Source organism: Oncorhynchus kisutch, linkage group LG8 (genome assembly GCF_002021735.2).
Source record: "Oncorhynchus kisutch isolate 150728-3 linkage group LG8, Okis_V2, whole genome shotgun sequence".
Taxonomy (NCBI): domain Eukaryota; kingdom Metazoa; phylum Chordata; class Actinopteri; order Salmoniformes; family Salmonidae; genus Oncorhynchus; species Oncorhynchus kisutch.
In genome coordinates, this window is record NC_034181.2 from 40,950,419 (window position 1) to 40,973,406 (window position 22,988).

Genomic DNA, 22,988 nt, shown 5'->3' on the forward strand with positions numbered 1-22,988 from the left:
CCCCTCCTGCGACCCCACATGGGGTTGCGATCCCTAGTTTGGGAACCATTGTGCTACTATATACTGACTGATCCTGGTGTCCACATAGGGTTGGGAGACACTCTGTGGGTAGCTGTCCTTCTTGCCCTTGAAGATGACACTGGTGATCCCCTTGAGTTGAAGCTGGGAGGGAAACACAATTAATAAACATCACAAAGACGGAATTACACATTCATGTGATCACAAACATCTGCATAGGCTATACAGGTTATACAAGGTTTAAAATCCTAACCTTTTAGGCCCCTATGCCTACAACACAGTAAATAGAATAAAACATGTACAGTACTACAACAAAAGTCTGTTGCCTACTATATCCATGACGTAATGGATAGCAAAAATCTAGTTTTTATTTATCTGACTTTCATTTATCTGCATGTTCAGCCCTTAGATTTAACAACAATTTCACATAAACAGTTGATTTCATGAGTTTGATTCACAAATGTCAATTTAAAGAAAATACGGTCCGCCAAAACAAAAACCTGATCAGAATGAATTTATATGAAGCTGTAAGTACAGAAATGGTTTGCTCAGTGGGAAATGAATATCCAACTCGTCAGTGACAACTGTCAGGAATTTGGAGTGACAGCAACTATGTGAGCCTATTACTGTATTATAGACACTATGTTCTGGGATTTCCTACGATCTTCTATGTAGAAGAACCCCTTACCTTCTAAAAACTCTTGTGTAGCTAGAGCGTGTACATGAGAGTCTCATCTTTTCATAGATAGCTTTTAATCGTTTTTAGTAGCTTAACCATCCGGATGTTTTAGTAAAAAGACCCAGCCCAACCCAGACTCTTCCGTATCTAGCTCAGCCCCCGTTAATCACACAAACTAATGATTGGTAGGGATGCAGAAAAAATAGACAACTCCAATGGTACAACCCAGAAGTCTGTAGCTCAAACACACTTTGTGTTTTAAAAGTCCTAAACGGGGGTGGAAGTAACTAATTACAAATACTCTTGTTACTGTAATTGAGTAGCTTTCCTGAGTAGTCAGTAATTACATTTTGACTTAAGTATGTTTTGAATTAATTATTGTATTTCCCTACCTTTTTAAAGCCATAAATGACAGACTACAATTTTGTAGGCTATTCATAGTTTATCATGATGATTGCGCATTGCTCACCAAACAGGCCAATCCAATTAAGCCGTGCACACAGACTGAACGATGATGGTAGGCAGATTTTCAAAAACGCAAAAATAACTTTGTTAGTCTGACTTGTCGTGAAAGAGAGTAAACGCTTTTTTTTCATCAAAGTGGTGTGTGTGAAAAACAATGGAGACGGAGGAGACTGAGGAGAATCAGGAGACAATCCAGACACATACCCAGTGTCTGTGTCTTCTGGAAAACACAAGGAGGATAATCAATGGTTGCATTTCAGTGACCAGTTCTCCTTCAAGTACAAGAGAGGCCATCCTTGCAGCTACAGTAAGTTAGCTAGCTAGCTGCATGGCTAACCAGCACACGAAAATATTAGCCGTTATTGTGGCTAGCACGTCATTGTCACTATGTATGGTGGGCTAGGGAACAACATTAGCGAGGCTAACATCAAAAACAAGTGAACTAGCTAGCTATTTAGCTAACATTAGCTTGCTTGGTCATGACATATTTCGAGAGATTTAGGATTTTTAGCTATCTGATGTACTTAGTCATGTGCAAATTAGGATAATGTTAATCTAAAAGCCAGACTCAGTAAGTACAAAATAGAATGGGTCAAGTTTTATTATTCTTTTATTCATTATTCGTTAACTATATTTGGTTAGATCACTCAGATGATGTATGAAAGCCTAGAATAGCCAAGTATCACATAATTCAATCACATAAAATGTGCAGCATTACACATTAATGAGAGTTGAAGTAGGCCTATCATTCATTACATTCACCTTAATGATTGATGTATTCATTCAACATCAGTGTTTCTCACAAATAATGTATTGTCTACACATCAATCTCATTTCATTGAGTGTGTGTCTGCATGTGAAGTGAGAGAGAACAATACATTAATGCATCTTGCATATAATATGTGTGTCAACACAATAGCTACAGCTAGACATAGGCTCATCTCATTGGGCAACTTTTTAGGTCAGAGAACATCTGACAGACTCATTACAGTCTCAGTATCTGAGAATAATAAGCAGTGATTTTAGCATGTAAATGTTGGTGGGGCAAAAAACTAAAAGAGGGATGCATTCCAACAAAACCGACTACACAACACTAAACAATACACTTATTGCAATATAACAGTGACAAACGGTGCGCACAAACTGTTAGGGCCTACATAAAGCTGTCCCAACAGCAGAGTCCCAACAGCAGAGTCCCAACACCTTACCACTGCTACACCTGGCTTTCAGCGGAGCCTTGTCTGGCAGTGAAACAGTTCATTCAGCATAGCTGATATGGCTGACTTGCATAAACAAATGTGGTTTCTGGATGACAAGCGGATAAGATGCAATCCGTATTTTCGATTAAGACATTAATGAGCGAAAGACCACCTATCTAGTCAATATAACTATTTGTTCAGCACTTTTTAAATGTACAGCGACAGAATTCAGAACATGGGCCGTTTTTACAGTGTATTCCCTGTACAAGTCAGAACCGTAGGATAAATAAAGGGGACATATAAACAGACAATGAAAGCTCTTACAATATTCGATGATTGCATTTCTCTGAAACAGGTTATAGGATACATGTGCACAACCAAGTTAGAACAGAACGGTGAAAATAGACCAAATTATTAGGGTACGGCACATTGAACACCGTTTGGGTCTTTGCGTGTCAAAAAAGATGCACGTTATATAACACTATTTGACACGTAAATAAGCCTTTAATTTGAAACGTCAAATAACCCAGTTCTAGTATAGAATGCTGTGTGTGCTGAATTTGCACGTGCAAGCCAAGCGCCACCACTACTATCAGTAGCACTGTCAAAACTGTCCAAAAAATGTTGGCAAAGAAGCACACAACAGCCACGAACTATGTGTTTACAATACCACATTGGTGAAAATACCAAAATATTATGGTGAGGCACATGGGCTACTAACAGCTCACTACACAACATACACTTAGTATTACTTTCTTAGCTACAGTATACATTTCTCCCTGGCATATTACATAATTTATGCAGCAGCACACAATACATTTTTGGACTCACCTTGTGAAGGTGGCGTGGCGGTCCTTTGTGGGCTAATTTTGTCATCAAACTTTGTCATCAAAGTCTGGCATTCTCTGGATTTATAGTGGGAACTCGGGGGGGGGGGGGACACAGAGCCACTCCATTGAATAGCAGGCTAACGTTAGTGGTTGCATTGCAATGCTTGTAGTTAGCCACTCTTTCCTTCCAAACGACTCATTTCATTGTTGAATTTGCGATTTCCAACTTCTTGTGTAATCTTTATGTCCAATGGCCGATGAGCACCGATACGTTTTATCTATAATTTCTCTTCATTATTTATCTTCATATGATAAGGATTAAAAAGGATTTGCCAGTGAATTGTTGATTCATGATGATGACTACTAGCTAAGACTTTGAAAGTAATATGTTGACATGTTCAGTCCAATCAAAGCTACTGTAAATATAACGTGATTTGGCGTCATTTTATCTGTGGCCAATGACCTTGAGCCTTCTTGGAAGGGCACTTGTAATATAACTCTATTGCAGGACCCAAAGGGCTGAAATTTTGGATGCCTACCCTTACTAAGCACTTAAACTTGGGGATGACCTACTCAGTGACAGAACACTGAGCCAATCACGGCGTAATGCTCCTATTTTCTGCTGGCTCGCCCAACCACCACAGAAAGCACTGAGCTAGGCTGAAACACCTGCATTTCAGAGCTGCCTTACTCAAGAAAACAAAAAAGAGAATGTGTGTGTAAGCAGCTTTATTAACTGAATGATATATATTATTTTACATTGTTTGTAAACTGATATGACACGTATTAATGCCAAAATAATATGCAAAACAGGCAAAAAAATAGTGTGCAACGCTGTCATCAAGGCAAAGAGTGGCTACTTTGAAGAATCTCAAATATATTTTGATTTGTTTAACACTTTTTTGGTTACTACATCATTCCATATGTGTTATTTCATAGTTTTAGCTAGGTTAGCTACCTAGCTAATTTTAATAATATTAGTGTAGATGTGTCGAAACACCTCAAAACAAGACATGGTATCAATAACAAGATAAAACTAACTGAAACTATCCACCTACCATTCCCCACATGGCAGCTTCTTGTCATTGTTGCTAGCTATCTGGCCACCAAGAATCACAACACAGGATTTCTGCCCCATTGAAGCATTGTTTTCGTGACGTTGTCAGCTAACCTGTCTATAGAGCTAGAGCCTCCATGTGGCAATTTATTAGATATCTAGGCTAATCAATGGAAGATGGAAATATAATAACAGAACTAAAAGTTAAATGAGAAGGAATGGCTACCACATCAAGAGCCAACAATGGGCTGCTACTTAATATTCTGAATGGAGTGGAGAAAGCACACAGTTAAAGTTATGTAGCTAGTCTCAATTAGCCTAGCTAACGTTAGCTAGCTGGCTAGCTAGTGTAGCTAGCTTATTTTGGTTTGATGTGGTCAAGACTGGTACTATCTCCTCAAATGAGATTATAAATATCTAACCATAAATTAAGGGCTCCACACAGTCAACGGATCCGTGACGGATCCAAAGGAGCTTTGCTTGTGTAGTCCTGAAGTTCTACATACTTTTGTGCAGCAGAATCTTTGGAACACTCCATAGCTCCTATTCTAACCACCTCTCGCCAGCTTTGTATTCATGTTACCTAATGAAATTGCTGTACAATATGATCTTGTTGCCATCTAATGCACATTCAGATAAATCAGCGCTGCATAGGTCTCCCTGTCTTCTGCCGTGCCTTGATTGTATTACTTCTGATGATATCTGGAAATGTGCATGTACACCCTGGCCCATCTACTGTTGCAAGACCCAATTCTGACTTGTGCTCTGATATATGCTTCACTGATTCTGCTCTCGTAAAATTCTGGGTTTTCTGCACGTTAACACTAGAAGCTTATTACCTAAAATGGATCAATTGAAAGTATGGGTTCACAGCTCCAATCCAGATGTGTTGGTCATTACTGAGACGTAGTTAAGGAAAAGTGTTTTGAACACTGATGTTAACCTTTCTGGTTATAACCTTTTTCGGCAAGACAGATCTTCCAAATGTGGGGGAGTGGTACTCTTTACCAAGGATCACCTTCAGTCCTCGGTTGTCTCCAACAAGTCTGTCCCCAAACAATTAGATTCTAAGCATTAAACTTTCAAATAGCTCTTTGTTGACTATTGCTGAGTGCTATCGTCCTCCATCAGCACCGGCCTGTACCCTACCTACCCTAAAATCTCTCCTGGCCCCTTACACTAAGTCTGAATTTGTCATGTTAGGTGACCTGAACTGGGACATACTTATATCCACCTGACCAAGTTCTAAAGCAATGGGACTCCCTAAATCTTTCTCAGATTATTACCAATCCCACAAGGTATGACTCCAAACATCCAGAAAAGGCTACACTCCTCAATGTTACCCTCACAAATAATCCTGACAGTTATCAGTCTGGTGTTTTCAGTAATGACCTTAGTGATCACTGTTTTACAGCCTTTGTTTGTAATGGCTGCTCAGTGAAATGACATGTCCTGATTTGTCATAGATGCTTGCTAAAAAACATTAATGAGCAAGCCTTCCTTCATGAACTGGCCTCTAAAATGATATAGAATCAGCTTCATCCCCTCTGTTGAAGACACTTGGACTTTCTTTTTTTGATATTTTCAGTGTTATTGTTATCAAACACACCCCCATAAAGAAAATGAGAACTAAAAACAGGTTCAGCCCATAATTCGACCTTGATCTTGCAGAGTTACTCCACCTCAAGAATTTCATTTGGCAATTGCATTATAGACCTATTTATATTTTGCCTTGTCTATCAAAAGTGTTGGAAAAACTTAGCAATAATCAACTGACTGGCTTTCTTGATATCTATAGTATTCTCTCTAGTATGCACTCTGGTTTCCGCTCAGGTTATGGATGTGTCACTGGAACCTTAAAGGTCCTCAATGATGTCACCATTGTCCTTGATTCTAATCAATGTTGTGCTGCTATTTTTATTGACTTGGCCAAAGCTTTTGATACGGTAGACCATTCCATTCTTGTGGGCCGGCTACGGAGTATTGGTATCTCTGAGGGGGTCTTTGGCCTGGTTTGCTAACTGCCTCAAAGAGTGCAGTGTATAAAGTTAGAACATCTGCTGTCTCAGCCACTGCCTATCACCAAGGGTGTACCCCAAGGCTCGATCCTAGGCCCCACTCTCTTCTCAATTTACATCAACAACATAGCTCAGGCAGTAGGAAGCTCTCTCATCCATTTATATTCAGATGATACAGTCTTATACACAGCTGTCCCCTCCCCGGATTTTCTGTCAAACGGTCTACAACAAAGCTTTCTTAGTGTCCAACAAGCTTTCTCTACCCTTAACGTTGTTCTGAACACCTCCAAAACAACTGTCATGTGGTTTGGTAAGAAGAATGCCCCTCTCCCCACAGGTGTGATTACTACCTCTGAGGGTTTAGAGCTTGAGGTAGTCACCTCATACAAGCACTCGGGAGTATGGCTAGATGGTACACTGTCCTTCTCTCAGCACATATCAGAGCTGCAGGCTAATGTTAAATCTAGACTTGATTTCCTCTATCGCATTCGCTCCTCTGTCAACCCAGCTGCCAAACTAACATTGATTCAGATGACCATTCTACCCATGCTAAATTACGGAGACAATTTATAGATCGACAGGTCAGGGTGCTCTCGGGCGGCTAGATGTTCTTTATCATTCTACCATCAGATTTGCTACCAATGCTCCTTATAGGACACATCACTGCACTCTATTCTCCTCTGTAAAATGGACATCTCTGTATACCCGTCACAAGACACACTGGTTGATGCTTATTTATAAAACCCTCTTAGGCCTCACTCCCCCCTATCTGAGATATCTAATGCAGCCCTCATCCTCCACATACAACACCCGTTCTGCCAGTCACTTTCTGTTAAAGGTCCCCAAAGCACACACATCTCTGGGTCGCTCCTCTTTTCAGTTTGCTGCAGCTAGCGACTGGAACGAGCTGAAACAAACACTCAAACTGGACAGTTTTTATCTCAATCTCTTCATTCAAAGACTCAATCATGAACACTCTTACCGACAGTTGTGGCTGCTTTGCGTGATGTATTGTTGTCTCTATCTTCTTGCCCTCTGTGCTGTTGTCTGTTATGATGCTACCATGTTGTTGTCATGTTGTTTTGCTACCATGCTGTGTTGTCATGGGTTGCTGCCTTGCTACGTTGTTGTCTTAGGTCTCTCTTTATGTAGTGTTGTGTTGTCTCTCTTATCGTGATGTGTGTTTTGTCCTATATTTATATATTTAAAAATATATATAATAATATCCCAGCCCCCATCCCACCAGGGGCCTTTTTCCTTCTGGTAGGCCGTCATTGTAAATAAGAATTTGTTCTTAACTGACTTGCCTAGTTAAATAAAGGATAAATAAAAATAAAAAGACTTAAATCACTGTGGAGAACCCTTTAATCTACCAGTGCAAGTCGACTTGGTTGCTCTCTCTCCCCCCTCCCTGCTCCCCTCGTCACTAGAGTCACAGGCGCACACCGCATTTGGTTAATTGTTATTTGTTGCATTTCCATGAGGTTTTGTTGTTGCCTTTAGAGCTAATTTGACATCAAATCTTTTGGGTATGTCCAGTGTGCCCTGGCACTCCCCAGATTAAGAAGGGTGCAATTGCGGCCTGCAATTCGGGCCATTCCTGCATGTTGGCATTCCTGCATCTGCAGGAACCCCTCTTTATACTTCTATTGGTCAATGTTTATGCTAGGACAGATGGGAGGCAGGGGGGGCGCTCCAGTATAGTAGGTGGCGTTAATGCACAATAACGTTGGATGGCATCCGCCGATAAACCCCACAGAAGAAAGGGCGGGGGGACAACTGTAGCTAGCTAGCTGTACACCGGTAGACAGTGACCTTCGTCCCAGCCTGTCGGGCACAGATTTGGCATGGATCCTGAGATCCTCAAAAAGTTCTACAGCTGCAACATCGAGAGCATGACTGGTTGCATCACTGCCTGGTACGGCAATTGCTCGGCCTCCGACCGCAAGGCACTTCAGAGGGTAGTGCGTACAGCCCTGTACATCACTGGGACAAAGCTTTCGGCCATCCAGGACCTCTACACCAGGCAGTGTCAGAGGAAGGCCCTAAAAATTGTCAAAGACTCCAGCCACCCCAGTCATAGACTGTTCTCTCTACTACCGCATGGCAAGCGGTACCGGAGTGCCAAGTCTAGGACAAAAAGGCTTCTCAACAATTTTTACCCCCAAGCCATAAGACTTCTGAACAGGTAACCAATGTTTACCCGGACTATTTGCATTGTGTTCCCCCCCAACCCCTCTTTTACGCTGCTGCTACTCTCTGTTTATCTTATATGCATAGTCACTTTAACCATACATCCATGTACATTCAACCTCAATTGGCCCGACCAACCAGTGCTCCCGCACATTGGCTAACCGGGCTATCTGCATTGTGTCCCACCACCTGCCAACCCCTCTTTTTACACTTCTGCTACTCCCTGTTCATCACTTTATCGATACCTACATGTACATACTACCTCAATAAGCCTGACTAACAGGTGTATGTAGCCTTGCTACTCTTTTTTCAAATGTCTTGCTACTGTTGTTTTATTTCTTTACTTATCTACACACACACACACACACGCACCTTTTTTTTGGCACCATTGGTTAGAGCCTGTAAGTAAGCATTTCACTGTAAGGTTTACACCTGTTGTATTCGGCGCACGTGACAAATAAACTTTGATTTGATTTTCCTGCAGTTCTGTTAACGACGGCAGGAGCAAAGGACACCGTGTGCTAGTTTAGCCAGCTAGTCCGGTACACCGCAGGCTGGAGAAACACCGTGTGATAGCTAGCACATGATGTCGCTAACTAGCAAGCTAGTTTTTTAGCTAACCCACAGAGTCGCACACCAGCAGTTTTACTTCTACTTAAGTAAATTGTCATTATACATAGTAACAGTACATCTACTTGAGTAGGATATTTCAGTATTCTTTCAACTTCTGGTCCTAATTCAAGACTGGCGTGATGGTGGGACTCATTGGGTAAAAATGGAAAATGAAGGAATAATTATGGTTTTACCTGTGCTTTCTGTTGTGCAGTGATACCTCTGATATACTTCCTCACCATGAGACGCATGTGGAGCTGACGTAGGATCTCTGAGGTCTGTACAAGTAGAGCAAGCACAGTTCCACAGCCAAGTTTCACTGAACTTCCCCTTTAAGCAAAATAGCCATCCTCAATTCAATGTAATTTAATTCCAATGTCAATACATACCTCCGTCAATACCGGTGGAGGGGTTAGCCAGCTGGTTTTATCCAGAACCATTTTGGGGAGATTGTCTTTCAGCCTGTTTAGGTAGTTCTGTCTGACAAAGGCCAGGTATTCTGAGTTATCGGTGGTCTTTGCCTCCCCTCTGGCCATGTATCCTTTAATAAACCTGGGATAGAAAATGATCAAATTGGTCATGTATTTGTAACACTGCCCTCTGTCTTCTGTGACTGTGCTAGGAAATGATAGGCTTCAATCCACTATGGACCTAAACTATGACATAGTCTAGAGTCTAGACTATAAACGAGGTTATGTAATTTTGGTTGATGGGTCAACATTGTAGTGCTAGAGCCTGAAGATATAACCTCGTCCTCCATCTTACTTCTTGATGACCTTGACAGCCCATTGTCTCCTCCCTTTCGCTTTCCTGGCTTGTACTCCTCGCCAGCAAGTCTCAATCTTGGTGGCTAAGGATCACATGACACAACAGGTCTCTTAATAAAAAAATGGAGAGAACGGTGAACTCATTGAATGTCTCTGTATATTTAGTTTTAGTTCAGACTACTCCATTCTGTTTCCATGGCCAGCGAAATTCATATACAGCTTGTCTACAATGTTCCTGCTCTCCAAAAAATTTACCATTTATCCTATATCATGTTACACACATAATACACTGAACAAAAATATAAACTCTACATGCAACAATTGAAAAGATTTGACTGAGTTACAGATTGTATAAGGAAATCAGTCAATTTAAATAAATCCATTAGGCCCTAATCTATGGATTTCAGATGACTGTGAATATAGATGTAATGGATTTCCTCCTCTTCGTCTGAAGAGGAGAAGCGAGAAGGATAGGAGGACCAATATGCGGCGTGGTAAGTGTCCACTGTTGTTTATTTAAGACACAAACTGAACACTCCATACAAAAACAATAAACGTAACGTGAATAACCAAAACCGAAAACAGTACCGTGTGGTGTAAAACACAGACCCAATCACCCACAAACAAACAATGAAACCCAGGCTACCTAAGTATGATTCTCAGAAACAACTAACGACACCTGCCTCTGATTGAGAACCATACTAGGCCGAACACAGAAAACCAACCTAGAAACACAAGACATAGAATACCCACCCAACTCACGTCCTGACCAATTCAAACAAATACTAGGGTCAGAACGTGACAGTACCCCCCTCCCAAGGTGCGGACTCCGGCCGCAAAACCTGAACCTATAGGGGAGGGTCTGGATGGGCATCTGTCCGCGGTGGCGGCTCTGGTGCTGGACCCCACTCCACCATAGTCTTAGTCCGCCTCTGTGGTCTCCTGGGAACGGCGACCCTTGCCCCGCGACCCTGACCTGGGAACCCTAAACAGGCCCACCGGACTGAGGGACACCTCTGGACTTAAGGGGTAGCGCAGGACTGAGATATAGCTCAGGACTGAGATATAGCTCAGGACTGAGAGGCAGCTCACGCAGCGCTGGGCAGACTGGAGACTCCAGCAGCGCTGGAGAGGAAAGCTCTGGCAGCGCTGGACAGAGGGGCTCTGGCGCCTCTGGACTGAGGGGCGGAAGCTCTGGCAGCGCCGGACAGGCGGGAGACTCCGGCAGCGCTGGAGAGGAGGAAGGCTCTGGCAGCGCTGGACAGAGGGGCTCTGGACTGAGGGGCGGAAGCTCTGGTAGCGCCAGACAGGCGGGACCACCTGTATTGATGGGACGGAGAGACAGCCTGGTGCGGGGTGCCGGCACTGGTGGTACCGGGCTGGGGACACGCACCTCAGGGCGAATGCCTTGCATACTACGCCAAATCAACTGCTCTCGCTCTTCACTCTCCTCCAATTCTATTAACACCTCCTCAAGTGTCTCCTCATCGCCCATCTGTTCACTCTCCTCCAATCTGTCCGCTCTGCCGTGCTAGCTCCTCATAATGCCGCCTCTCTGCTTTCGCTGCCTCCAGCTCGGCTTTGGGGCGGCAATATTCCCCTGACTCTGCCCAGGGTCCTTTCCCGTCTAGGATCTCCTCCCAAGTCCATTTCTCCAAATAGTGCTGCCTCTCCCATTGCTGCTGCTGTTGCTTCTGCTGCTCCTTGGGGCGGCGACACTCCCCTGGCTTTTCCCAGGTTCCTCTCCCGTCAAGGATTTCCTCCCACGTCCAGGAGTCTTGAGCCCCTGTTGCTGCTGCTATTTACCACGCCGCTTGGTCCTTGGTTGGTGGGTGATTCTGTAAGGGTTTTCTTCCGTTGAAGGAGAGGACCAAAGCGCAGCGTGGTTTGTGTTCATCTTATTTAATAATAAATCCAAACTGAACACTTCAATTTACAAAAACAAATGTTAAAATGAATAACCGAAAACAGTACCGTGTGGTGTAAAACACAGACACGGAAACAATCACCCACAAACAAACAGTGAAACCCAGGCTACCTAAGTATGATTCTCAATCAGAGACAACTAACGACACCTGCCTCTGATTGAGAACCATACTAGGCTGAACACAGAAAACCAACCTAGAAACACAAAACATAGAATGCCCACCCAACTCACGTCCTGACCAATTCAAACAAACAAATAACACAAATACTAGGGTCAGAACGTGACAACAGATATGCATCTGTTGGTCGCAGATACCTTTTTAAAAAAGTAGTCAGAAAACCAGTCAGTATCTGGTGTGACTACCATTTGCCTCATGCAGCGTGACATATCTCCTTCGCATAGAGTTGATCAGGCTGTTGATTGTGGCCTGTGAAATGTTTTCCCACTTCTCTTCAATGGCTGTGGGAAGTTGCTGGATATTGGTGGGAATTGGAACACGCTGTCGTACACGTCGATACAGAGCATCCCAAACATGCTCAACATGTCTGGTGAGTATGCAGGCCATGGAAGAACTGGAACATTTTCAGTTTTCATGAATTGTGTACAGATCCTTGAGACATGGGGCATTATCATGCTGAAACACAAGGTGATGGTGTCAGATGAATGGAATGACAATGGGCCTCAGGATCTCGTCACGGTATCTCTGTGAATTCAAATTGCCATTGATAAAGTGGCAACAGCTCTGGCAACAGCTCTGGTGGACATTCCTGCAATCAGCATGCCAACTGCACATTCCCTCAAGGCTTGAGACATCTGTGGCATTGTGTTGTGTGACAAAACTGCACAATTTAGAGTGGCCTTTTATTCTCCCCAGCACAAGGTGCACCTGTGTAATGATCCTGCTGTTTAATCAGCTTCTTGATATGCCACACCTGTCAGTTGGATGTATTATCTTGGCAAAGGAGAAATGCTCACTAACAGTAATGTAAACAAATTTGTGCACAAAATAAGCTTTTTGTGCATATGGACAATTTTGGGGATCTTTTATTTCAGCTCATGAAACATGGGAACAACGCTTTACATGTCGCATTTATATTTTTGTTCAGTGTATATTTAATAAATATATGCCATTTAGCAGACACTTTTATTCAAAGTAACTTACAGTCGTGCGTGCATCCATTTTGTTTTTATATGTGGATGGTCCTGGGAATCAAACCCACTATACTGGTGTTGCAAGCACCATGCTCTACCAACTGAGCTACAGGCAGTGTTTGGGAATAGTGAACTACATGTAGTTCAACTAGTAATTTAACTACATTTTACAGTAGCTTAGTGGTAGTTGAACCTAATTCAAATCTCGGTAATATTTTCAGTAGTCAATTACTTTTTTGCCATTTTAACCCCTCTGCTAACATATGAACCTAAATTGATCTGTTCTTCCGATTTGTAGTCTATGATATATAATTTTTCACGATGGAGTAGTTTGGATGTAGTGAATGACTTTTTCAACGTTTTTCTTAAAGTGCAACTCCACCACTTTTCAACCTCATTTTCATTACCTCCAGCACAATACCAGTGTCAACATATTTTCACAACGGCACAGTTCTACGTTTTGTAGAAGTTATAATGTTCTACCCGATGACATCATTAAAGATGAACAGTTATTTTAAAACACTATGAGATTCGCAGTGATGTGAGGAGCAAGAAAAGACCCTCCCTTTGGCTAGAAACTCTTGCAGCTTTTGAAAATCTTTTTTTTTTAAATTGTAATAATTTCTTCTTATATTTTGTTTTACCACAGATCATAGAAATGCACTGTTTTCACATATGTAGACACTGGTTTGGTGCTGGAGATGATGAAAATGAGGTTGAAAAGTGGCAGACTTGCCCTTTAAGGGTAGCTTTAGTGTAGCTTAATGTCTTCTAGTGTGAAGTAATTGGTAGCTTGGTAAACTATATTTTTCGAGTAGCTTCCCCAACAATGGCTACAGAGGACCACATCATGTAGCTTAGCAGTCACTTACCGGCTTCTTTCTGTCTTCTGAATTGTCCTTTTTGCCAGTATGCCTTGTACTGGGCCTGAATCCTTGATGCTGTAATATCAATGAGTAATATTAAAATCTCTATGCAAATAAATAAAACCTCTTGATTTATCTTAGTTTTCCTGTCCTTACCAAGATCATGTTTGCAGACCTCAAAGGCATCCTCTGTAGCAAAAAGTGTCCTGGGGTGGCGGATAAATATCTTGGTTCTAAAGTGAAATGGAAAGGTAACAGAGGTCTGTATGAACCAATTTAGTCAAGGAGAAATGAGTTGCCCACACTGGTTAGCTGCTCTCACCTGCCCATTTTGTACTCATCTGGCAGGTATCCTAGGTGCTGCACCAGCACTTCCACTCCTTCTGCAGCCACTCCTCTCCAATAGGGCCAGGTGGCTGGGCATAGGGGCTTGTATCTGGACATGGATCACACATCACCTCATTGTCCTAGACCTAGATGGAGTAGGCCTAATGCTCTACAGTATGTTGTACTGAATGTAATACCTGTGCTTGTTTGTGTTGAGACACAAGACAAATTTCCCCAAGGGGACACAATAAAAAATAAATAATAATGGACAGGTAGAAATTGTAAAAATAGGGGATGGTTGTCAAACTTTTTTCTTTACTTTAGGGAGTGTTGTGTGTTTTTTTTATTGGGCGCAGGGGAGGGTAGTGCATTTTTTCCTTATGTTTGCATTCAGTCTTTAGCAGGTTTTACCATATCATTTTTTGTTTATAACTTACACATAGTCACATTTCCTTATCTGCTTGCATGTGCCTCCACCATATCAATGTGTTTTGGTACTTCCCTTATGCACTACACTTTTCTACACACTAACTTTTACAGTACCACAGATCAGTAATAGTCTTCCCGTCTAACTGTCATGGTGACATATGTAGTTGTAGGTGGATCATTTGTCAAGATATGCAATAGCCTAACAAGCAATTATACCACATATAAAAGCATTCAAAGCAGCATCAGTTTTCAATATGAATCCACAATAACAAATAGGAATAGCTGATAGACAGTGTAGAGGCCAGCTGCATTATTGTGCATGAAAGAACAGTGAAGACATGAGACACGCAGATCAGAAAGCTCCCCTGTAGATCTTGCTTAGGGACAATACAATTATCCTAGCTAGACTAGCCAACAACACCACAATGCAATGAATAATTGTATTACTGTTTTCAAGTGTACAAAATGATACACTAGGCTGCAGTGAAAATATAACTTGGCAAAGGCATTGATTTTAATGTTTCATTCCATTTGGATCAGTTGTGGATCTCCTCTCGGCAGTTTATAAGGTTTAGAAAGACACAGTAGCAGGCCAGTCGCTGTATTTTTAATTCTGATACTGATGCGCTGTCTGTTGCAGATCATCAGTCTCCCATGTCGTCCTATAATAACGTGGAAACATAGGTTCTAGGTGCACGAGGAATGGCCTAACGCTTTAATACAGCCTAAATATTTACAGTATAATTTAACTTTTAAAATGTATTACCTTTTATATGTGGTACAAATATTCACAATGTTTTAATCTGATAAGGGATTAGGCTACTTCAAAAGTCTCCCATAGGCATGCACGCGTTTGTCCAAAATATAATTCCAGCATCCTCAAAATGGCTTCACATTAACCAGGTTCCATCCAACATTTTTATGCGAGTAAAGTACACTCTTAGGAAAAAAGGTGCTATCTTGAACCTAAAAGGGTTCTTCGGCTGTCCTCATAGGAGAAACCTTTTGAAGAACCCTTTTTGGTTCCAGGTAGAACCCTTTCGGTTCCAGCTAGAACCATTTTGAGTTCCATGTAGGACCCTTTCCACAGAGGTTTCTCCATGGAACCCAAAAGGTTTCTACGTGAAATCAGAAAGGGTTCTCTCAGGAATCAAAAAGGGTTCTCCTATAGGGACAGCCGAATAACCCTTTTGGAAACCTTTGTCTAAGAGGGTACATGTAGATAAAACATGTCACGACATCATGGGAAAGCATGCAGTTTTTTAGGCTACAGATTAATTAAGTTATGATGAACTTCACAAGGTGATGAAAGTGCACGGTGATGAGCTTTATGTTCCTTTCAATAAATATCGAGGGTTCAGGCGAAATGAATCAAATCAAATCAAATCAAATTGTATTGGTCACATACACATGTTATAGAAGAAATGTAGAAACATTAGGACGAGCAATGTCGGATTCCAGTGTATATATATATATATATATATATATATATACACACACACAGTATATACATGTATATGTGATGGGATGTATAGACATTATGGCCATCATGTGGATAGAATATATAGTATATCTGAAGAATACATGTGTAGAATAGTACATGTACAGCAATGGTTGAATAGGATGGACTTGACTAGAATACAGTATATACATATGAAATGGGTAAAACAGTATGTAAACATTATTAAAGTGACCTGTGTCCCATGTCTATGTACATAGGGCAGCAGCCTCTAAGGTGCACAAATGAGTAACCGGGTGGTAGCCGTCTAGAGACAGTGACTAAGTTCATGGCAGGGTGCTGGGTGGAGGCTGGGTAGTGATGGCTATTTAACAGTCTGATGGCCTTGAGATAGAAGCTGTTTTTCAGTCTCTCAGGCCCAGCTTTGATGCACCTGTACTGACCTAGCCTTCTGGATGATGGCGGTCCGTGGCTCGGGTGTGCGTGGCCACGCAGTCATGGGTAAACCGGGAGTACAGGAGAGGGCTGAGCATGCGCCATTGGTGTTGTTGTCTACCTTCACCACCTGGGGGCGGCCTGTCAGGAAGTCCAGGACACAGTTGCACAGGGCGGGGTTCAGACCCAGGTCCCCGAGCTTAATGATGAGCTTGGAGGGTACTATGTTGTTGAAGGCTGAGCTGTAGTCAATGAACAGCATTCATACATAGGTATTCCTCTTGTCCAGATGGGATAGGGCAGTGTGCAGTGCAATGGCGATTGCATCATCCGTGGATCTTTTGAGGCGGTATGCAAATTGCAGTGGTGCTAGGGTGTCGGGTAAGGTGGAGTTGATATGCTCTTTAACAAGCCTCTCAAAGCACTTAATGATGACAGAAGTAGTCATTTAGTTCAGTTACCTTTTGCTTTCTTCGGTACAGGAAAACGGTGGACATCTTGAAGCAAGTGGGGGCAACAGACTGGGATAGGGAGAGATTGAATATGTCCGGAAACACTCCAGCCATCTGGTCTGCGCATTCTCTGAGGACGCGGCTGATGATTGATGTTTGGCTGCCGTTTGATAAATAAAAATAATTTTTGTCCATAATAATCACATCATGTAGTAGGCTAACCAGCACTGTATCTGCGAGCTGTTGACTAGAACGCACATGCTAATAGCAGAGTGGGAATAGTTGCTATACTTACGCAACATTTTTTGTGACAAAACCATCAGTATGCCTAGAGTTGACTCTGTTTCATGTCGATGCGTTGTTTGTGTTTTGCGTTTATTGTTGTGTTTATGGTTTTGTTTATTTATTAAAACGCTCGCTCCCTGTACTTGCTTCCCGACTCTCAGCGCACTTGTTACAATTGACTTCAGGTATCCCTGGTGGTAATTCCACAACAGTTTTTTTTTTACTGACATATAACCATTCAATCAATCTAAACTGTGCAGTGGCCATTTGATGAACAAAACACCAAAACGTTCAATGACATTCAATACTGGGTAGAACCTACATGGTAGGGAGGGATGTTTTTTCTGTTGGTCAAGATTGACATAGTCTATTTATTGTGGTGTTAACGCAAGCCATGATATTGAAGTTGCCGAAGTCAGTATGCTTTGTTCAATGGTTGTGTGCTGCATTGACATAAATCTTTTGGTGGAAGATTTGTTGCATATATATATAATTATAAATATGGCATCACAATGTTGAACATCTGACTTATTTTGAGTTCATTCTATGAGGGGGGGATGGTGTGCAATTTATTTTACTGTACAAGAGCAGGGTCATGTGAAAATATTTTTTACGTTTGGGAGGTGGATGCAATTTTTGGACCAGGCCCCTAATATCAACAGCTCATGTGAAGGCAAAATCATAGGCTGAAATTCCTCCCTCTACAAAGTAATCAATGTGGTCTGCTAAAGCAATAAGTTCTATTGTCCTACCTCTGCAGAAAAACGTCATAGCGGCATCGGTATGCAAAACCTGCCCGTCTGACCCTAAGGTGTTCCATCAGCCCCAGGTACTTCACTTGGTGCCGAACTAGCACGTCGTCAAACTGCCCTGTTGTGCGTGTGCGCGCGTGCACACAAAAGGAGAGAAAGACAGAGGGCAAAAGAGAAAGAAAGAAGGAGAAATTGCTTTATAAACACAGTTGACAGGTTGCCGTTTTGCAGTTTGGAAGTGCCACCGGCTGGTGAAGATGTGGTGGAGGTCAGAGGGTCTCTCACCTGGCTGTTGGGACTCGTTAGATTTGAGGCAGCGCACATACCAGGGCTCCTTAGACATGAGGATGTCTGTCAGTCCCAGCAGACTGCTCTTAAACTGGCTAGCAACCTACAGAGAAACAGGCCTGGAATCAGTGTCAGTTCTAGCAGACTGCTTTTACAAGTTAGTGTTGTTTATGGGGACAATAAATAATCTAATTTAAACACAGAGCAATCTATTGCTTTTCTCAGTTATTAGTAATTCTGAGAACGGTATGTCCCCATACAGCCATGCTATATTTAATATGTTATACTATTGAGGCAATGTACAGGGAAAGAAACAATGTAATCGTGACTTCAGGGGGACAGATGGGAAAGAGGTGGGAGAAAAACTTGGTGAGCTGTCACCGTCTCTGGTCGCCGCCTGCCATCCGACTCCTTTGATGCAAAGCACTCTCTGACTATGGTATTTTTCGATTGCCTCATAACCTGTGAGTAGGGAAAGGGGGGGGGGGGTTAAACAATAGAATTAGGAATTAAAATAACAGAATGGACATGAACCTGATGATTGGATAAAGGTCAGCCTTTTTGGTCAAGGAGGTGCCAGTGCTGTGATAAGATATTGTGTAAAATAAAGAATTTGAAGAATTGATCGGCACTGTATGTTAGCTAGCCAGTTGTAGAGGAATGATTCCATACATTTTTTTTAATTAACTGCCAATATGCCAACATTCCATTCGAACCATGCAGTCAGTCCTCAGGTGAAATCAGTTGATGATAGGACTTCTACAAGTTGTAAATGCAACAAGTACTAATATTGTATCATATAAAAGCACAAATGTAGTCATTTATGGTGTGTTTACATATATACATAGAGGCTATTTATACAGTACATTTGTATAATACCCATATAAACTGTATTTATAATTATATTACAATATTTTAGATTGACAATAATTATATTACACCATTTCTGATATCACATGCCTTACTTTCATTTTCCTGCATAAGTAAAATCAGGATTATGCCTCTCCTGCCATTTATTCCAATTAGACTAGTTTGGATTTCTCCCTGACCAATATGGCTGCCATTTTCCCCCCATTCTGGAACTTCGATGGGTTTATGACATTGCCCCTCTAGTAATTTAATAGGATCTCTTTGGGATAAATACACACACACACACACACACACACACACACACACACACACACAAACACAAACACACACACACACACACACACAAACACAAACACACACACACACACCACCCATCAAGTCTATACTCAAGACCCATTGGCCAAATTCACTGCATTCCCCTCCTCCTCTATTATTTACAATAAGTCTACAGGAGAGTAAATAATTAAGGAACCAATTGAAGAGTCCCTTCCTCGTCTCACATAATACATGAGTAGAAACCTGCAGACTCACATCTTTGATGTTTCTGTATAACAGGTCATTGTTTTTGCTGAGGAACCCTGGGATGACACAAATAACAACATGTGAGAGAGTGTCCTGAATGAGAAGGGACACGTGATAGTGGCAGTGAGATCTAGTAGTAGGACATGTAGGGACATTGAGAAGCAGAGTAATGCCCCCACTGGGCCTGAGACCATGGTTTCCCTTACCCACAACACAGTAGGTGACCTCCCCGGCGTAATGCAGAAGGCGAAAGTTGCCCCTCTCCAGCGTCTTACGTGTCTTCTTGTCAGCCAGCTTGTGCCTGCAGTCAATGGGATTTAGAGAGGGATGAAGAGTGAGAGGAATGTAAGGACAGAGCCTTAGCTCATTGTGTCGACTCACAGGGTGGGACAATAATAGATATATCAGCAAAATGTTTAAGGCTTTGGGCTTAAGTGATAAGGGAGGTTGACTTAAGTGATAAAGTTACACCATTGTATATCCTTGAGAAGGGTTGTGCGTGGTCAACATGTACGTATGCAGGAGTGGGGGGCCGGGAGGGAGGGGAGGTAGCTACACTCACGTGACGAAATGAGGGTGACTGTCTAATTTTTCCTCAAGCCTCTCCAGAAACGTGAGGTCAGTGGCCTCTCCAGGCCTCAGGCACTCTTCATCCTAAGAAAGCAACAAGATTATCACCGCTCGCCATTTCATTTCAGCCTATGTCCTTTCCAAGACCAATAGGATGCTTCATGTTACTGTATGGGTTCAGTCTTAGGGGCGTCCAAAATGGCACCCTATTCCGTATGTAGTGCACTTCTTTTGCCCAGGGCCCTGATCAAATGTAGTGCACTAGATAGGGAATAGGGTGCTGTTTGTGTGTCCTCACCAGCACTGAGATGATGCCCCTGTGTTTCTCCTCCACTAGGTCACAGATAATCTTGTTGTTGAAGAACTGGACAGGCTCCCACTGAAGAGGAAAGGAAATAGGGGATAGGAAAACATGGGTAAGTGAGGGAAATACTACCTGAGTCAAACTCAACAGAAACATACACAACCCACTGGGCACACCACGTCATTTCAGCATTGACAATTGGGTAATATTTGGTTGTTACGTGATCAATAAGATTACAACATCAGAAAGACAGCCGAAAGTTTGTTGAATTCCCAATGTGTTATCACTATGCTTTCAACCATCTAAAAAATGACCAAATTCCTATGGAAAATCAATGTCAACGTTTTGGTTAGGTTGTCACTAAACTTTTTTATCACTGCGCTTTCAAACATTTAAAAGCACAACAAGGTTCGGTAACACTTCATTTTCAGGGGTCCTTATTACTGTGTAATTACAATGTAACATACGGAAGTCCAGAAAGATATGTGAATAAATAAATAAATTCCTTCATTATGTCGAGATCACAACTTATTTATCTCATGATCGTGACATAAAAAAAGTTGTTTTGTCAAGATCACAAAATAAACTCTATGAATAGGGGTGTGGACGTATTGATGATGGCTTGACAATAATACTATGGCTGAAGCGGCAGAGCCCACAATGGATCCGCGCATACGTTTTTATTGATTGCTACGCTAAGCGATGGTACATTTCATGCTAACACCATGCTTTCATTTGTGTTTGGAGTTCATTATCAGTTTATAAGTTAGAATGTTAGCAAGCTAAATGTCACTTATCTTGAGTTAAAAGCTTGTGGAGCATCTAAGCCCTCATGGGGCATTTAAGTCCTGAATGATGCCTAACAGGCTGTGTGCCACCCCCAAGACAACAGCCAATCTCATGCAAGCAACAACGCAGTTGGCTAGTCTTGTGAGCGAGCTAGCTAGCTAGCTAGTTCGTCTTGTTACCTAGCTAGCTTGTTGTCTTCTATAGAGCTCCATTTTTATGGAATGGTCTGCCTATCTATGTGAGAGACGCAAACTCTGTCTCGACCTTTATGTCTTTACTGAAGACTCATCTCTTCAGTAGGTCCTATGATTGAGTGTAGTCTGGCCCAGGGGTTGCATTGCCCTTCCTAACAGCTTGGCCTTCATTTTAAAGCGTATGGAATGATCCAATATCACTATATCATGGAATGTTGTTGAGAGCATTTTTGTAAATAGAAATGTAGTAAATTCTTGAATAGCTTTTCTTACTTTGAGAAAAATAGGAGTAGTATTTTGTAGCTGAGAATAGTAATCTCCGGGTGTCCTGTAAATTATTTGTAGAGATAGAATTTTTATTTATTTTTATTTTTTATTTCTATGTCTGCCAATCTTATCGAATGTACATTATGCTTTAGATCACCTGCTAAAATAATAGTAACTGTCTGGATTTGATCTAATATAGCTTGAATTCTATCAACAACAAAAAAAGATTTGCCCCTGGTGGGATATACAGTGGAATCAATGTATATTTTTCACCATATAAGGTACAATTCAATGTTAGAAAAATGGCCTTCTTGGTCCGTGTACTGGGATATACGGGGAAAGGATGTATTCTTATTTATCAGGATGCCTACACCTCTGCTGTTGCTACAGTAGGTGGCAGCATAGGCCTCTCCAACCCAGCTCCTCTATAAATATTAAATTCCTCCTTTTTTTTTAAATGTAGCATTTGCAGGAACACCACATCTTCTGACAACCTCTTTAAGTGTTCAAGAACAATAGGCTTCTCTTTTTTTTTTTGAGCCTGTGTACATTCCATGCAATAAGTTGTTGGTCCTGTATAAAATCAAATTGAACCTTCCTTGTCTGTTCCGTCTATCATTAAAGAACCAGATAAAACCTTTTGGCAGACATGTCATATGAGGGCGATGGGCATTCCATGATATGGGAGAGTCACAGTATGAATACATAGTTATTGTATACATTACATACATAAAGCATGTGAGCATGAGGGCTGAGTGGACATTTAACAGAAAACGTACAAAAACATGATGCAACGTACTTCTTTGTAGTTTGAGGCACTATGCCTTTTTAGGGCTTTTAAGATCCAACTCCTCTGTACCAAACGTTTGTGGATTATGTCGTTGTACATACAGTACCAGTCAAATGTTTGGACACACCTACTCATCCGAGGGTTTTTCTTTATTTGGACTATTCTACATCGTAGAATAATAGTGAAGACATCAAAATGATTAAATAACACATATGAAATCATGTAGTAACCAAAAAAGTGTAAAACAAATCCAAATAGATTTGAGATTTTTCAAAGTAGCCACCCTTTGCCTTGATGACAGTTTTTACGCTCTTGGCATTCTCTCAAACAGCTTAATGAGGTAGTTACCTGGAACGCTTTCAATTAATAGGTGTTCCATGTTAAAAGTTAATTTGTGGAATTTCTTTCCTTCTTAATGCTTTTGAGCCAATCAGTTGTGTTGTGACAAGGTAGGGGTGGTATACAGAAGATT

General features: G+C 41.7%; 1 protein-coding gene across 1 annotated transcript in view; it reads right to left on the reverse strand.

The window, feature by feature from the left end:
• Positions 1-22,988, reverse strand: part of LOC109895058 (unconventional myosin-Ih) — a 46,013-nt gene that overhangs the window by 9,378 nt on the left and 13,647 nt on the right. Inside the window, exons 12-25 of the mRNA XM_020488711.2 lie at positions 20,471-20,551; positions 20,165-20,256; positions 19,809-19,903; positions 19,612-19,658; positions 18,592-18,672; positions 18,208-18,313; positions 17,923-18,040; positions 14,106-14,219; positions 13,940-14,016; positions 13,790-13,858; positions 9,837-9,921; positions 9,461-9,623; positions 9,266-9,349; positions 69-162 (exon numbers count right to left, since the gene is read on the reverse strand). Coding sequence (XP_020344300.1) covers positions 69-162; positions 9,266-9,349; positions 9,461-9,623; positions 9,837-9,921; positions 13,790-13,858; positions 13,940-14,016; positions 14,106-14,219; positions 17,923-18,040; positions 18,208-18,313; positions 18,592-18,672; positions 19,612-19,658; positions 19,809-19,903; positions 20,165-20,256; positions 20,471-20,551 — 1,306 coding nt within the window. The remainder of the gene's footprint in view (positions 1-68; positions 163-9,265; positions 9,350-9,460; positions 9,624-9,836; positions 9,922-13,789; positions 13,859-13,939; positions 14,017-14,105; positions 14,220-17,922; positions 18,041-18,207; positions 18,314-18,591; positions 18,673-19,611; positions 19,659-19,808; positions 19,904-20,164; positions 20,257-20,470; positions 20,552-22,988) is intronic.